The sequence below is a fragment of the Centroberyx affinis genome, unplaced genomic scaffold (genome assembly GCF_046629955.1).
Source record: "Centroberyx affinis isolate AG114_WGS23_722 - 3 ecotype Tasmania unplaced genomic scaffold, CSIRO-AGI_Caff_v1 ptg003805l_1, whole genome shotgun sequence".
Taxonomy (NCBI): domain Eukaryota; kingdom Metazoa; phylum Chordata; class Actinopteri; order Beryciformes; family Berycidae; genus Centroberyx; species Centroberyx affinis.
In genome coordinates this window covers 161,997-180,015 of record NW_027281670.1, presented here as the reverse complement: position 1 = coordinate 180,015, position 18,019 = coordinate 161,997, and the positions used below count along the sequence as shown (strand labels likewise).

At 41.4% G+C, this 18,019-nt stretch overlaps 1 protein-coding gene across 1 annotated transcript; it reads left to right on the top strand.

The window, feature by feature from the left end:
- Nucleotides 1–1,956: 1,956 nt before the first annotated feature.
- On the top strand, nt 1,957–17,027 carry crkl (v-crk avian sarcoma virus CT10 oncogene homolog-like). Its single transcript, XM_071541170.1, has 3 exons — nt 1,957–3,174; nt 4,111–4,585; nt 14,549–17,027. The coding sequence occupies exons 1-3, from the start codon at nt 2,864–2,866 to the stop codon at nt 14,681–14,683; spliced, it is 921 nt and encodes a 306-aa protein (XP_071397271.1). The 5' UTR covers nt 1,957–2,863; the 3' UTR covers nt 14,684–17,027.
- The last annotated feature ends 992 nt before the right edge of the window (nt 17,028–18,019 follow it).

The following is an 18,019-nucleotide window of genomic DNA, read 5'->3' as shown; positions in this document are numbered from 1 at the left end:
AGCCTAGCTTGATTGTATTTTGCATAAAGCCTCCTTTCCAAAATCTTGCAGGAATAGGGCTCAATGTTTATTTTCCTACTTATTATGGCATATGGGCCTCCAATTTGGGATGATAATATGACCCAATTATCTGCATTGGTCGCTTTCACTCACAAACTCTTAAGAGAGACAAGACGTGAAAAATCCATATTAATGATCCAGCTGTTGTCATTTTGAAGTAATTAAGCCTATGCCAGAATGTATGGTAAAACCAAAGGTGTTGTATGGTTTCTGCTTTGTGCTTGTAAACGATACATAGCCCTACATATGAGCAGAATTTTCTACAACCATGTCTGAGGAGGAAGAAACCCTGATTGTTTTCATCCAATTTGTTGCATCACTGAGCCTTTGTGGAAATGTGGGAATTGGCAGGCGTTAGCCATTAAGACCCAGTGGGTGCAAATCTATTAACATTCAGACAGTGTTGCAGTGATGAGAGCTGCTATGTGCCAGCTGCAGCCCCATGAGGCACGGTCACTGAAACCTCAATAACCAGAGGAACAGAACTACCTTTTTATATCTTTTACTTTCATCAATGAGCAGAAGTTGCCCTGCCACATCGGGCCGCTCGTCATGCTCAGTTGGTGTTTTCTAACATGCTCTCTCTCATTTGTGTTATTGTTCGTCGAGGCTACTTGGGAGGCACCGTCCTCTGCATTTAAATTCACCCTGCCCCTTTCAGTACATTGTGCTGTGGGTTGGGTAAGTTGTGGAGGTCCAAATTTATGTGTCACAGCTCTGTGCCAGATAATACTTATTATGAGATTGAATAGAGGGGAAGTTGGAGATCAACAGGAATTGAAAATAGGGAAATATGTAAAGCCTATTCACTGGAGGCCTGAAATAGCTGTTGACTGAACAACTATAGGCCTACTTCCGAACCGGTAGGTATAGCTTACAAACTACAGTTCAGATCATTAATGATTAGAAACCCATCAATATAATTCCAGTCAGAATAATGGAATCCCAGGGTTTAGCTTTGCTTTTTGAATAAGGCCTACTGAAAACAATTGTACAGGAATTTTTCTTGGTGATATTGGTGGAGAGCCAGTAATTAGTCTGCTTACAAAAACACACCGTACTGAAACACATAATAGGGCTACAAAGACAATCGTATCTTAAATAGATCCACATTAGAGCATGGACCTGTATTCAGTAAGTCTGTGTCTAAGTCTGAGTAGATTTTTGTTGTCAGATATGACTTGGTGTGAAATTGTGTCTACACTGCAGGTGGGGAGATAACATCAGTTAGGAGAATGAATCACAACAGTGATCCTTATACACTTTCTCACTGGTATCGCTTCAAGGGAGAGCAATAATAGTGAAATTAAACTATTCTTCATTCTGTCCAGGTCGTCGCCGGACCCCACTGGACCATTGATCTTGGCAATATATGGACCACAAGCCCAAACTTTTCTGTGTCGTTTATTTTGTCACCTTAAAGACAAAATAAAGAAAATGAATGGTAGGCTATGGATAGATGCCTAAAACTCTATCTCTTTCATCCAGGGATGTGGGGATGTAGTGGAGGGTAAACCTCAATTCACCTCTTCACAGTGGAATAGTTCACCCATCTTTCTAGGCTGGCATACGTATTTTAGATAATATCAAAAGTGATGTGAATGAAAGGGAGAAAACGTACATGAATGCTGCTTTTTTGAATGTGTAATGTTTTTTTTGTTTTTTTTTTACGTATGTTGGTGGTTGCTTTGACTCATGGTGCTCACCACTGCTTCCATGGTTTGTCCCGCTGTAAATATTATCTGTCTGTGCCGGAAACATGATTGACACTTAGCTGTCCCCGCCATCCGCCCACCCTCTCTCTCTCCCCCCTCCCTCCTCCCCTCCCCTCCGGGCGTCAGTGACGTGCAGATAGAAAGCGGGAGCGCGCAGACCTGCCCTCCCGTCGCCATTTTTCGGTCTCGTACTCGCACTTCTAGTGGCTCCGGAGAGGGGGGCCGAACAGAAACAAGGGAAAGTATAAAATACAGATTCGGTGAGCTTGGATTCCGCACGAGCCGATAGTAATGCGCGGGAGAGCCGCCGTATAATTTCGTAGCAGCTCTTCAAATGCACGCGCAGGAGACAAGTCGCTGTTGTGAATTCATTTTTTGTGTGAAGACGTGTTGCGGGCCGCCATTTTTTTGCTGTACTGCCTCAAAAGTCTGCTCCGACTCGAGAAAGGGGATTCAAAAACGCATTTCCATGACGTGTGCCTTACTGCGAGATCAAGACGATACAAAGTAACAATTTCGTTTCCGACCCGCGCCTATTGGCAACATTTTATCGATATGAGGATTCATCTGATGAGACACTGAGGCCACCTTTTCCGTTTTTCAAAACTGACAGTGACTGGAGGACGTATAAATTGTTTTAAGAGAAGCTAGTTACTTTTTTTCGGAAGAAGGAACGAAAAGGGGAAGCTTCATTGATCATTTGTTGCTTTGGCCTCCCTTCGGTGTGTGTCTCTCTTCCAAGTTTTTGTTTTTGGGCTGCTCAAACAATCACTTTGCCATTGAGTACTAAACAGAGGAACCACATTATGCTCCAAAGTTGGATCAAGCCAGTCGCAGTCTGTCTCTGAAACGTCAGGTTGTGTCTTTTTTTTATTGGAGGTCTCCGGAGCCTGCAGCATTTGGGTAGAAATCACTCGAAAACCTCGCAGGGCGACGAATGCCCTGCCCTGCATCTTCAAAACCCACCAATTTGTTGCGATTGGCCAAGCCCAGCTACTCACAGACGCTTTAATTTATTGTCTAGTCTGTTTTGTAATTTGTTTTTCTTATTTCTAGGCTGTTGTTAATTTATTTTTGAACAAAACAAAATGTCAACTGCACGGTTTGATTCATCTGATCGGTCCGCCTGGTATTTCGGACCCGTGTCGCGACAAGAGGCACAGAATAGATTACAAGGACAGAGACACGGCATGTTTCTGGTTCGAGACTCGTCGACTTGCCCCGGCGACTACGTGCTGTCAGTATCGGAGAACTCCAAAGTGTCTCACTATATCATCAACTCGTTGCCGAGCAAGAGGTTCAAGATAGGCGACCAGGAGTTTGAGCACCTTCCTGCCCTCCTGGAGTTCTACAAAATCCACTACCTGGATACGACTACACTGATAGAGCCAGCCCCCAGGTAAGAAACCCACCCAACGCACCCGGTCAGAAGAACAAAGTTACACGAGACGATAAAACATAAACCATCTGCTCTGACTTATCCACACACATTACTATCACAGACTGAATAATCTAGGTTATCTATATTTATCAAAACTAACCTACATTTCAATCAGGCTGCAGTGCCAGCAGCACTTCTGCGATCGTGTACTCTTAAGCCTTCAATCAAGTGGCCCAAATTTGAAAAAGGTTGAAAGAGCAGCACTTTCAACACACATCTAGCTCGCTGTTTTTACGTTTTCAGACAGGCAGTATGGTGGCAGAGACACCATGGTGGAAAATTGAACAACCACCAGCCAAATTCTGGTAAATTTAAGATGTGGCTTGTAAGTTTGTGTACTCTATCAGCCACGTTTGCAGGTACCCAACCATCATTTCTAGGTCATGCTCTTATTTCATTCTAGGAATCTAAAGAGCTGGTTAATGTTATTTTTTGCTGTATACCAGCTGCTTTAGCCAGGGGATGAAAAGGTCATCTTTGCTGACCTGTGAGGCTCTGATCGTGCCTTGCATCTTAGACTGTATTGTTTACATCATTTTTAAAAATGTGGCTTTTTCATGTGGCTGGATGAAGATTTCTTAGCATAAGCTATGTTCAAAATTGCTCTGCTAGTACACACTACATTAATAAGCTATCTTAGGCTAGTGCTCCTAGTAAAGGCACGTGTGAATCACCACACATGTTTTCACACAAATGTAAAATAGAGCTTTAGTCCTAAGAGCAGCTTTGTCATCTTTAGCCACTGGACAAAAAATATCCTAGATGCTTATGGGAAACGTGTCCCTGATTTTGTTAGTCCCTGCATTTGAATCTTAATAAGCCTATAGCCTACATTTTATAATTACCACCGTAGGTTCTCTTCCCTGCTTCATTACTGTGTTATCTGCTCCCCAGGTACCCAAGCACAGTGACCGGTCCCATCCAGCCCATGGGCGGCCCAGATGAGAACCTGGAGTACGTGCGGACTCTGTATGACTTCACTGGCAGCGACGCAGAGGACCTTCCTTTCAAGAAGGGGGAGATCCTCATCATCCTGGAGAAGCCGGAGGAGCAGTGGTGGAGCGCCAAGAGCAAAGAGGGACGCGTTGGGATGATCCCAGTGCCCTACGTGGAGAAGCTGGTGCGACCTTCCCCCCATCCCGGCCAGCCTGCCCACGGCTCCCGCAACTCCAACAGCTACGGGATCCCCGAGCCCGCCCACGCCCACGTCCACGCCTACGCCCAGCCCCAGACACCTTCGCCGCTGCCCCCTGGCACCCCCGGAGCAGTGATCACCCCTCTACCGTCCATGCAGAACGGCCCCGTCATGGCCAAGGCCATCCAGAAACGAGTGCCGTGTGCCTACGACAAAACGGCTCTGGCTCTAGAGGTATTGTAAAGTGGAATTTCACTTCTTTTCTTCTCTTAATTGTAATTCTGACTTTCTTTTGTTCTTTCTTTCTCTCCCCCTCTCCTATACTCTCTCTCCCCCTCTCCTGTACATTAAGTTTCCATTTGGTAAATCTACAAGGCAAAATCCCAAAGATAAGTCTGTATTAATAGAGGAGCTGTAACAGTGAATTTGTTTGATCCATTTACCTCACATTCTGGGCTGCACGACATGGAAAAATGTCATATTGCAATTCTCGTTAATGTTGCAGTTTGTGATGTCATAAACATTTGAGTTAACATCTCTGGTTGTTACACTTCATGTACTGTCCTTGTCAGTGGCAATAATTTCTTCAAAGACCCTGAAAGAAATCTCCTGAAAATAGTTTGTGTCCAGGTTTTGTGTGAATGGGAGTCAGAGTTTATATTCCAGAAAATTGAATATGCCAATCTCCTCCCTCAAGACGTAGTGAAATTCCCAGGAGGGGCGTCCTGGTAGCTCAGTGGTCCAAGGCGGCTACCGTGTAGACGCAACATCCTGGGTTTGAATCCGGCCCAGCACCCTTGTCACCAGTCATCCTCTCTCCTCTTCCTATCTTTCATGTCTCTCTCTACTTTGAACTGTATATGCCCAAATGGGAAATGCCCAAAAAAAATTATCTCTTAAAAAATCCCACAAATCTTCATTTGCAGCGCTAGTGTGATCAAAAGCTGTAAGATTCCCAGGCACGCAAAAAGATATGACAGTCTTGCATAATGTGCTTTCACGAGCAAACCAATCAAAAGTGATGCTGGGGTGCCGTATTTCATTCTACTTGCGCACGGCGAGGGTCTTGTGGTATACATTAATATGTGGTATACATTAATAATAGGAGAAACTTGGTACCCAGCAGCAGCAGCTCCTCATCTGCCATTTTTCTCAACCAATAAGTGACATATGACCTCGCCTCACCTAGCCGGGACCATCAAGTCACATGTGAACACATTCTACACGGACATTTTACAGATAGTAGCTAATAGTGTGAATGGGGGAAACCACTGGCACGGGTTCTATGTGTGAAACTGGCTTAAGTTGGCTTGTTTTTCTCCTCCACTCCTCTCGCATTCACAACATCCTCTCACTCTGGCTGTAACGCTGCAAAGTGGGATTTTCCAACTGGCGTGCAGAAATCTAGCAAGTTTGTTCTTGCGTCATGTGATGTAATGTGAAATTCCCAAGTATTAAGCAAAATGATTTAAATTCTTATTTCAGCCATTACTAATTGTGCAGTCCTGAACTCAGTGTTTTTTTTTGTTTGACCTAAGTATGTCTTCACAAGCATTTCAGCTGATTCACCAAATACAAACCTTGTTGCAAATTTGTCATTGCCCCATTTACTAAATCATTATACAAAGAGATGGAAATTGGTAGGCCATATAAATAAGTATTTTCTGAGTAAATAATTGGATGTATCCATTTGCAGAAGCAAATTAATCCAGTCTTTTTAAACCCCACCACACAAAAAAAGAAGTTCAAATCCTTGGAGTCAACAACAAAAGTATAATTTGCTATCAACATCTAATTCAAGTTAGCGGTATTGGTATCAAAGATTTCCAGGCAATATCCAAAGTAAACTTAAGTAATCTATGACCTTTATCAGGTGATATCAGTGACCAGTAGGAATTGCGACAGCTTCAATAGAACTTATCTGCTTCTACACAAGTCTCTGGCACAGTCCCCAGCACTTGAATTATGTGACTATAATTGACACCAATAATAGTCACATTTTCACAACAGAGACAAATGAGCTAGGGAACTAGAGCAGAGAACCAGCAGAAACATCAGGTAATGTGCTACTTTGCAGGCTCCTAGCACTGTCTTCGACTGTTGAGCAGTTGAAAATGCAAATGGGAGTGTCTTGAAATTTCAATGGGTGGCAAGTTTTTGTTTTTGTGGAGAGAGTACAGGGCAGAAAGTGAGTTGTTGAAATCTCAACACCTGGCGAAGCAATCGTTTAGTCATTGGTATTGATTAACAAACCTATCAACCCCCCGTGGATATATTGCGTCATTGTGTGCTATGGTGTAGTAACAATCTTGTTATTATTACCCCCATATCACCCTTTTACCTTATTACCCTTTCAAATTGTCATCAGTTGCAATTTTGTCACAATTTGCCTTCACAGGAGGCATCCTGATATAGTAGACTACAATCCAAGCTTGAATTTCCATTCATAGCTTTTGCTATTGCCTTCTTACATTTACTGCTTTCACCCAACCTTGCAGCCAAGTCAGTGTGTAACTCTCCTAACATGGAAACCCCAAATTGCATGGTTCAACATCTCATTTGAGTGCATCTTTGAGAATAGTCAAATAGTTGCCTTCAAGTGCTGTTGAAAATATCATACATGAAGGATCCAACAAATGGGAATTTACGCTACGCTTTTCCAAAGATGCTCTATGTAAGGTTTCCCTCTTTCTTTCCCATTGGAGCTGCCTGCTTCTACAGCTTCACTTTAGTTTTGTTCACATGGTTGCATGTTCACATTAATGGGTTGTATATACCACACTGGGACTTTCAGGTGAATTCAACTGTACTTGTAATACTACGATAAAATATCATGTCAACTTAAAGATGCAACCACAGTGTTTCGCCATAGGGAATTTATGGTCTGGTCATACTCGCAGTTTGAGTTTTACTGTTCATTTTACTATTCATTCACGACTTGAAGCTGTGCAGTGCTTGTTTACCTCTAAAAACTGACTTTGACTTATCGTGATTGCCTGGTCTTGGTTACATTATTCTTTTATATGTGTTTAATAAACTTGAATTTTATAAAAAAAAAAATAAAAAAAAATTATATATATTTTTCAGCAACTTGCAACCTAGTGTCTTCTGTAATTTGGAGAAGCAAAATGGAAAAATGTCGTGCTGCATGTTGTGACTCGTGAAAATATTTTGAGATTTTGTCCATATTGCCCACCTCTATCCAGTAAGAAGGATAAATCACCTTAATTTTCTCTAGAACATCTTTCCAGCAACCGACTGCAGTTCAGATTCCATTAATCGGTCCATGATGATCATTCAAGGGGAAATGTAAAGTAGTCAGCTTTTGCGGTGGTAAAAATGCTCACGTCCTCTGAGCTCCAGACTCCCCAGTGCTATTTGTTGAAGTCATCCCAAGGATTACCAATAAAGGACAGCAGCAGCCTCACAGGAGCAGTGAGATTACTGCAGTTGATGGACAACGTGCCAATTGGGCATCAAACAGTGCTGCAAGAGCCTCACCTTAGCTCAGTGGTTTTACTGTATAAATGAACACACAAGTCTGTTTACTGTTGATTTCTCACCAGCTGTAATGTGAAATTGAGGTAGAGAGAGGCCCAGAGATTACTCATTAGTCAGGTTAACAGTGTCTTATGCGTGTACAGCAGATTCATTTAGTCTTGCCGTCTACCTGGTGTTTTCGCAGGTTTCAGAGTCTACTTTTCAGGTCAAATCCATTGCTCCCTAAGCCATTTCTACTTGCTCCGAAAAATTACAGATTTTTTTTCTTAGTAATTATTTATTTACTTTAACCTTCATCTATTACTTAGAGTTTTCAGCACTTCTCCTCTTATATGTAGCATTACGGGATTTTCAGATGGAGCAGCAGATACGCTACGTGCCATTCCCTTTCAACAAGAAAAAGGTTGATATTTATAGGGTGAATCGACCAGACTAGCAATAACAGTTTAAGGGTTAGAGATAGGGTTAGAAATATCAATACTGATGAGAAGAACTTCTCCCTACACTAGAACAAAATTGCTGCCCCATGTGGAGCATATTGTAAAGATTTGCTGTCGGAAAGCCCATTAAGCCTAATATTCAATTCCATTGAATATTAGGCATAATAAATTAAGCCAATATATGGCTTCATTTATTTACTGGCCTCATGGTCAGGACTCTAATATTGACAAAAATACACAACGGTGGGGTTGAATTGATTACTAGACTGAAAAATGGCAAAGCTTTTCCAGCCCTGTTACCATAGGCCATCCTGAGTGTGGTCAAACATTAGAGTTGGCGTGATTCTCCCATGACAGTTATTGCAGGCTCCAAGTTTTAAATCAATAAGAGGATACTTTTAGGTTATTCACTGGATGGTTTGTCAGATAAAAGCTAACCATTTCTGTGACATGCCTACAAACCACATCCAAATGTTGGACACATTAACTGCGTACATTGGCCTGAGACATTCCCCACTGTCCGATCATATTAAATCAATCAGTTGATTGAAATTCAAGGACACAGCTTTTTTTTCTTTTGACTTCTTGCTTCATTTATTTTAGCCGATATCTAGTGATATTTGTTTTCACGTGTATGAATTCACAACATTGCCACAGTGGCTCATCACATGCAAACAGAACTGATCTTGTTTTTCCTTCAAACAAATCTGCGGGTCACAGAGTCTCTCGTAGGCAGAACGAATGTGCAATTCATTTTTTAGTACATTTTGTCACCAGGAAATATTGTAGTCTTATTTTCAACAGAAAAGGAGGTGATAATAAAAACTGGGATTTAACAGTTGCTTGCAAAAACTATTTTTTATCACTTCTCTGCCAACAACTGGCTGCTTAATTGAGTGATTTGGTATTTTATTGGCCTTTAATGTTTATGGTCGCCACTAGGTGGAGAGATTCTGTATGTTGGTTTGTCCATAAGGAAGGCATATTTTAGGGACAATGTTCTTTACTTCCATTCATTTTGGATGCTCATTCACTTACCTCTGTGGCAGTTACCTCTACTGTTCAATAGATGCAGCTATCTTCGTAGCATTTGCCATATTTCAGGTCACTTTCCAAATCCTCAAAATGGACCAACTGTTGTGTGTGTAGTGCTTGAGACCGCCTGTTGCCATTGTTGTTGGTTACTTCACTATCATGTCTGTCATATGTTTTGCCTTCAGTTGTAATAACTGTTGAAATGGAGGGGAGAAATTGACCCATTTAACCTCTAACAAAAGAGAGATATGAATGTTGGCTAGCGGTTATTAGGAGAGATCAGTGGCTACCCAGTTAAACTTATTACCTTTGCAGCAAGCATTTCGTCTTTTTTTGTCAACCTGGATAATACATTTTATGACCAATGTTATTACAGTTGTCAACTCTGAGTTGACACTATGTTTGCTTGTTCATGGTTGCTTGTTGTATATTCTGTGGTTTTAATGGAACGCTTTTCTGAGAGTCAATATTGCGATGTCAACAGAACGCTGACGTCACTGCAAGTCATGGATAGGCCTGGACCCATCTCTGTGGTATTTGGGCTGTTTAGTTTATGACAGAGTTGCAGCTTGTTAGTAGTCTGTCAAATTGTGGAGGGATATTTCCTTTGTATATGGGTGATTCATTTACATTTTATTATATTGCATAGCTGTATTGGAAGTTCTTTTGTAGGCATGTTGTTGATTGATCAGGTGTAAGAATTCCATGTGAAAAATACATCAGGACCTTTTCTGAATGCAAGGATGGTTTTTAATTGTAGCGTGCAATGTGTATGCCTAAGCAGGTTGCCATGGATCTTTTTGATTTTTTTTTTTTTTTTTTTTTCATTTGTGATTTCATCAGTTTAGCCTAGATGTTAGAAATTATGAATGTGCAAGTGACATACTTGGGTTTGATACTTTTTACGTTGGTCAGCTTCACGTGGCGAGCTTGAAACTAGCACTAAGCCAGTTTAATTTGTTTTTCAGTGGCTACAGATCATCAAACTTTTTTCCCCCCACCTGTCATAAAGTGGGTCAGACGTGTGTCTGTGTGCATACAAGTGCATACAAGAACCTGCTATTGTCATTGCAGGTGGCGTAGGCCGATGGTCGTCTGAAAGACTAGAGTATAGATACAAACATTACAAACATCCGTAGGGTGTTTCCTGTCATGATGCATGCATGCACAGAATTAGATAGCCTGCATAAACTTTTGAGTTTAAACTACTTGCAGTGTTTCCCATTTAAGCTTTTAACTGGGTGGCCCGCCCAGGAAGATTTGTTCCCATCCAGTATTTCTTTTTTTTTAATTTTTTTTTTTAGTTTTTTTATTTTAATCTTAAGTTTGTCCAAGTCACATCACATTATAGAGAGCTGGCTGTACAACTGTTAGTGAGATTCACAGACCAGTAGCATTGCACCCAATCCCACAGGGCCTCCCCTTGTGAAAATGAAAGTGAAACTTAAAATTCTACAATTTTCTCCAAACTTGAATGTGTTTATTACGGTATTTGTAAACAGTAACTGTAATACCTTTTAATGGGAGATGTGTAAAACGGCCCAACATGTGTGCGGTGAAGGAGCATATCGCCCCTGGTCACCATTAGATTCCACTGGACACACTGCCCTCACTGTATGTAAGGACAAGTAATTCATCCATAATCTATGTCAGGCTGTGATATATTGAAATGAAGTTACCCTCCCACAGACACACACACACACACGCACGCACACACTTAATAGTGAGAGGTGATTTGTTCAGATCTAACTAGGGCAGTGGGCAGGTATACTGTTCATGTCTTGCAACTGGGGATGCCACCGTCCTTCGTCCCACCCCTCTTCCCCGGCCTGTTGATTAGCTGCAGCCTAAGAACAAGAAGACCGAAGAAACCCAAACCCAACCACATCTCTCTCACTTACTGTAAGCCCCAGTGCATTTGTGTTTCTCACAAACGGTGGGCACCAAAGTTCATTAGGACTTCCCCCTCCTTTTGTACACACAACTCACACCAGTTTTGCATCTACAGTCTACACCCACTCTGACCAGGTGTCAAAGGTTTTAGAAAATTATTTTCACATGAGCTTATCTCAGTGCTTGTAGTTGTCGTTCAGTATCACTTATTATTGAAACTTTTGGCTACCTTTTGGAACGTGGTGGTATTTGTGTTTGCCTGCAGAGACCTGTCGTGATCTGAGGACTAAAAGAGACTGGTCTATGCTCCTGAGGCATTTTCTATTTTTTTTTTTTTTTTTTGCAAAGGTTTCATACAACAGATACAGGAAAGTAGCTATAAATAAATATGACAACATCCTACACTACTTACTGTAAAACTAGATTGAGACCAGCCTGAAGACTGAGCACAAAAGACAGACTTCTTAGTAACACTGGGCTCTATAGAACTATTGACTTTTTAGCAAATATTAATCCTATTGACTTTGTGCAAATTACTTTAACCCAGAGAATGAAGCCAATAGAAACCCAGGACATTAGCCACTAGAAAGAAACTAGCATTAAAGGTACTGTTCCATGTGACATTTTTGTTTGCCCCCTGATTCTTTTCATTTTGTGTGAAAACATTCACAACTTTCCCTCTGTCTCATCTTGTCTCTGCTATTTGTCTCTGTCATTGGCTCAGAGTAGGTCATGGCCTACAGCAGAAACCCTACAGTTTTGTAGCGGCTATTTTGGGGCCTCTTGGGTTCAGGAAGCAGAAGCTTCGAGTCATTATTTATTCACTTCTGAAACGGGCAGCCGCCAACAAGTGAAATCAGGTTATCTCCTCAGTGTTTGGAGGTTTGACATTTAGGCTATGTCTTAAGTCATTCTTTGATTTCACTGTATGGGACGAGTCTAATTGTAATCCCCCCTATGGGTTTTCATTATTAGTAAAGTATGGTTATTTTGAGTCGGGGGTGATGGGGCCAACACTTAATACTACGGTGTATTTAAAATTTTGCTTCCTAACAGTAAATATAATCCATTTGTTTTTCTTGTAATTTTAATTGCACAAAGGTTGAGCAGTACTAGCGCTGTGGGATGGAGTGATTATTGTCAAGGATTTTAGCAGTACACTTTAGTAGTCTGTGTACATAACAGCAAATCTCTTCTGTATCTCAAGTATTATGCCTGTTAACACTAAAACGGTAACACTGGAACAATATAACATGCTTTATAAAAATGTAAAGATGGAAAAATGGGCAATGGAAGCAGCTTTATTGCTTAATCCCCTCCCCTCACCTTTGACACTCTTTTACCTAATCTAAAAGTGATAGTAATGTAATTTGAGTTCATCATGCTTCTTTGACAGGCCTTATCCAGGGAAGCGTTATATGACTAAATGGCATTCTTGCCTTTCCGGAATGGGGCAAAGGATTATCATCTCAGATAATGTCTATGCCTGAATGTCCTTGAAGCTTCATTCGTGAACTTTAAGCGACAAATAGTGTGTCCTCCACATTCAGGTTTTAGTCATGTTCTTGAATATGGCGACTTTTCTCCTCTAAGCCTGATAAGGAGCATATGGCTCAAGCTGATTGGGGTCACGCACAATGTCACAGATCATCTGAGCGTAAACTCTGTGCTCCTCTGTCATCTGTTAAAACCACAGTGTAAAACACAGGTGGAGATCTGACACATGACTTGTATTTTAGAAAGTCTGTATTATAATGTCATGGCAATTGTGTGAGATGTGTGCATAGTATTCTGTTTCATCACCACAAGGCCATCTTGGTAGGAAAATAATAGGTTATTGTAATAAATCAACAGATGATTATAATCAAAGGACAGCTATAGCCAAAGAGCTGCATATATTGTAAAGCACCATGTTGGTAGGAAATGCATGTGACATCATGGGAATACTATCAATAAGCTCACAGATCCATTGTTGGTATAGGTGAGTATCGGTCTGATCGGTGCTATGAGCCCAATTCAGTGAAACATCTATGTTGAGAAGTGTTCACTGAATAAACACTCAACCACAGCGCCTCTTCTTGCAATATCCTGTGTATTGGTAAATTCATGCCAGCATTATAGAACACTTGAGATCTTTAACCTTAACACCAAGATTGTCATTTACCGTAACTGGTTTACAATGGAACAACAGCAAAGAAAATCCGGATGCAAAGAAGCTTATTGAAGACTGATCACTGCTCTTTTAATTCAAGGTACCAGTGAAGATCCTAAAAGTATGGAAAACTGATACATTCCCAGTTTGAACACTTTTGGAAATGTACAAAAGTGTGAAGGGGGGAGATATTGAGTTCAGATTAATATAGAACCCTACATTTTATTTAGTTGTAGACTTAGGTGTAGCACAAAGAACTGGTACTTGTAAAAAGTACCACAATGAGAAACTGTACTGTACTGGTGTTTCCTGAATCCATGCTGTGTCTTTTTCGTGTTTTACATCATATTGACTACAGAAAATGATGCACCAGGTGATCAATCATTATCATGTGCACCATTTGTACTAGCGTGCTGTTTTGTTTTTTTTTTATTAACAAACAAGAAGAGGCAAAGTTATTTGTCAGCAAAATATGGCCTACAGGAAACAATTTTTCTACTTTCCTCAGAAGAATTATCAATGGCTTTGAGGTGGAGAAAAAAAGAAAGTCGACTTGTTTAATTATGGCATTTGAATTCTAATTGCAACTTTAGGTGTTGTGGGTTATCGATTATTTTATTCAGATTTCTATGATGTAGTATTGTTTTACAACTGAAACCTGGGCTGGTATCACTACCAAAGGTCGTCATGTGACTCAGTGAGCTGAATAGGGTACTAACAGTGCCAGAGTTAGCACTTCCATTCACACTGTGGCCACCCAAGCCTCCTACGCTCTCATCACACTGCAAGGCACTTTGGTTAAAACTGACCACCAAAATGGCATGTGTGTGTGTGTGTAACTATAGTAGACCCGCTGTCGTTTCACATTGCGATATTTGTTGTGAAGAATAAACTTCTGCTTTAAATTGATATGGCCTTGATAGGGTCATATTGTCCAGGCACTAGGGATGGGTTAATCGAAATTCAGTATATCGCAATATAAAAATGTGACAATACGTGTCGTGGGGCAGAAAAATCAGTCAGGTAAGCATATCGTCCCATGCTTGCCAGCCACTGTCTGTTCATCATATGTATCATCAATTTGTATGTTTGTTTGTGTTTGTAGGTACGCACTTAATTGTATTGTGAACAAGGCAGGCTCTTTTTGTGACTCTGCCCCTGTCCTTGTCTCCTCAGGTCGGTGACATCGTCAAGGTGACGCGAATGAACATCAGCGGTCAGTGGGAGGGAGAGGTGAACGGACGGAGCGGTCTCTTCCCGTTCACCCATGTCAAAATAATGGACCCCCAGAACCCAGATGAGAGTGACTGACCTAAGAGTTCGACTGAACCCTCTCCCCAGTATCGACCTACACCCAAATCCGCTGGCTGTCTCCACCCTCCCCGCCAGTGTCACCATGGTTACGTGCTTGCCTGCTTGGGGCTGTGCCATGATACCGACCCCTCTATTGTTGCCAACCGTTGCGAGGCTTTCTGACTGTTTACAGCTTTGGACTTTGGTCCCCAACTAAAACCTGACCCCACTCCCCCCCCCCGACCCCCAGCTCCCAATCCCACGTCTTGGTTCTAGGCTGGGCAGTGTTATTTGCCTTAGTGTCCTTTTCATTTCCAGATCATTGGGCATCCCTGTGTTTGTGTGCGTGTGTGTGTGTGTGTATGCGAGTGTGTGTGCATGCGTGTGTGCGTGTGCATTCACCATGGATATTTACCACATTACATCACAACTGATCTATTTTTTATTTTATTTTTCCAAATATTTGTTACATTTTGAATTCTTTGGGATTTTGAAAGCATTGGTGTGTGTTTGTGTTGTCGATGTGAGGATATTTGTATGAAATAGGGAAAAGCAATTTCCCTACGGACTTAGGAGAGCACTGAGGCATTGAGGAGCTAACCAGCTAGTCAAATGTTATTTCTCCAAACAATCAAGTCACTGTTGTACCTTAACCATCACCACAAGCACACACGTACACACAGATTTCTTGGCCACGAGTTATTCAGGTTGACAGGTTTTTGATATGTGTGTATGATGTGTGTGTGTCATGACTGACAGAAAGAGACTGGAGCCAGAGGAGGAAGCAGGAGAAAAGGGGGAGGCTTTGGAGGAGGATCTATCTTGGAATTGACATTATAGAGCCCATCCATTCTCCAGCCTGACACAATTCTGGCTGACAAGAGTTCCCTTATTTATCTTTTCTCAAGACAACATGTGAAACAGCCATATGTGATTTCATCTCGTTTTATTATTTGTGCCATATGATCAGCAGTACAGATTGAAGTTGTTGGGTTTTTTTTTTATTCGTGACATGGAGCAGATGTATGGTAGAGGGGTAAGGTGCCTCTCTTTACAGTTCTGGCTTGTTTTTCCACACCATTTTCAATTGAAAGGACAGCGCTTAGAGATTAGCAGGATTTTAGTGCCCAGAGCGCCAAGCACTAGAAGAATCAAATATTTCAACTTTTTTGCAGCAGTGTCAAGCTTTGAACAGGTTTTCAAAAGTCAAATAGCAAAACAGCAGTAGCTCCAACCAGCACTTGCCACAAGCATCTGATTAGCGCTGCTAGCTAAAAAACGAAGTGCCCACGCGGCACGAGGGCTAAGGGCTTTTCATTGACGTGGGCGCCTCCTGCGTCCACTGGTATAGGTCAGGGGAGGAGGGGAAAATGTCTCAGCAAGCCAATGAGATCCCATCAATGCCTTTTTCAGAGAGTAAGAGAAATGCAACTTTTAGCACATGCAGTCCCCTCCCTAACCTTATGTTTTTAATGTGATGTTGAACCTGTCTGTTTAGAATTTCAGCCGACCCTATTCCTGAAATATTGGGTCTGTGCAAATTGTTTGCCTGTCAGTCTTTTTTATGCAAGCAGACCTTAATGGAGTAGCGGAAAGCTTCTTTGCTCGTACCAGGCTGGAATCAATTCCACCGTTTGATCAGTAGGAGCTGAGGATTAAACAGTTGTGCGAACAGTGCTGACCCCTAGATTTCTGCTGTAAAGATGAACCCCCACTTTGCCCTCTCTGTTGTGTCTCTCCCCTTTAGTGCTTTCCCTTTAAATCCCTGCTCAGCCTTTCACTCAGTAGAGTAATATCATTGTGCAACTTTCAGTCGTATTGTTTTTGTAGTCAGCTGTTGAATCAAGCATTTTTGTTTAAATAAATTGTTATTGAATAAAAGAACTTTGACCGAAGGTGACTTTTTCAAAAGGGAAAAATGCCTGCTGGTTGCCTCTGTGCATGACCTCTTGGCCAGGGTGGTGGTTCTTCCCGGCCAAATGCTGCTTTATGTCATTTCTTATTTCCTTATTAAATAAAAAGTTTGACTTATTTTAATGCCGCCTGGTCTGTGAAATCAAACCAGTATGGGTTTTCCTTGTCAACCTTCATCAAACCTACTAATTAAGCAATACACCCTGATTATTTCTTTCTTGAGGTGAACTTGCTTTCATCATGCTTCAGATTTGTTTTGTAAAGGCATTAACAGTATTACTGTGCTCTTTTCTCATATTCTAGGAAAGCCTCTGTTGTCTTTTACTTAAGAATGGAAAAATTGTGCCTTTTATTTTCTTATACCATTTACATGTGTTAATATTTCCCATGGTTAACACCCGTGCTGGTATGGACCCTTTATGTACAGAACAAGTAAATAAAATTTACGTCTACTTCTTTAAGTTGCTCTGCTGCCTCTGCCTCTATGTGCTTGTTGTCTGTTCTGTGCAACACGGGGATGGATGGGTGGGTGAGGATGTGTGTTTCCAGCAGCCTGTCATCGGAGGTTGTGTATCTGGAGCACAGGACAGTTGCTCTTCGTCTCATTTTTATCAGTTCCAGTTTTGATTCCGGCTGCGCCCAGGAGAAAGGAAGCAATTAATGAATTTTAATGAAGTGCTAATAAAAGAAAGCCGGCGTTTCACTGACCTAGAGCGAGAGGGAATGGAAAACTTTTCAAGGGCAAGGTTTCAGATGAGTGTTCTCCTGTAATTGCTATGCAACAACTTCATTTGTGTAGCAATTTTCAAACCAGATATTATATGCTTTACAGACAATTACAAATATAAGCCAATAAGTCTTGTGTTAATATGGTGTTTGGGCCTTATTAGTGACAGAAGACGCTGTACACTGCAGTGATGACATTAAGCAGGTTAATTAAGCTTTAAGTAGGTTGCGACATGCAATACCTAAGTAGCTGTTGACAGTGTACTTAAGTTTCTGTATATATCTCTTGGCAAAGTACTGCATGATAGTTAAGAATCAGGTTTCCTCACACTTAATTACTTTTACTACTGTGAGGTCAACATGTGTCCTTTTTGTTTTGGAAGAGAAGAAGAGAGGGAGGCTTGGAGGACCGTGCCAATGCTTCTTACTTCCTGATCTATTTGTCTCAAGCCTAAATGTCAAGTCACCCTACCCAACTGTTTCAGCAAGTGGCCTGAAAACATTGTCTACCCACAAACCACACAATTGTTTGGATCTCTTGTAGGTCAATGTTTGCCCTACTGATATAGTACTTCATAGAGAAAATAAACTGCCCTGCATTTAGCCAGGGAGGTACAGTATCTCAACTGTATGTATGAGGAGATCATTTCCAAAACAATATATCCATTCTGCAAGAAAATCTTTGCCTGGAATTCATCATTCAGTCAAAAATAT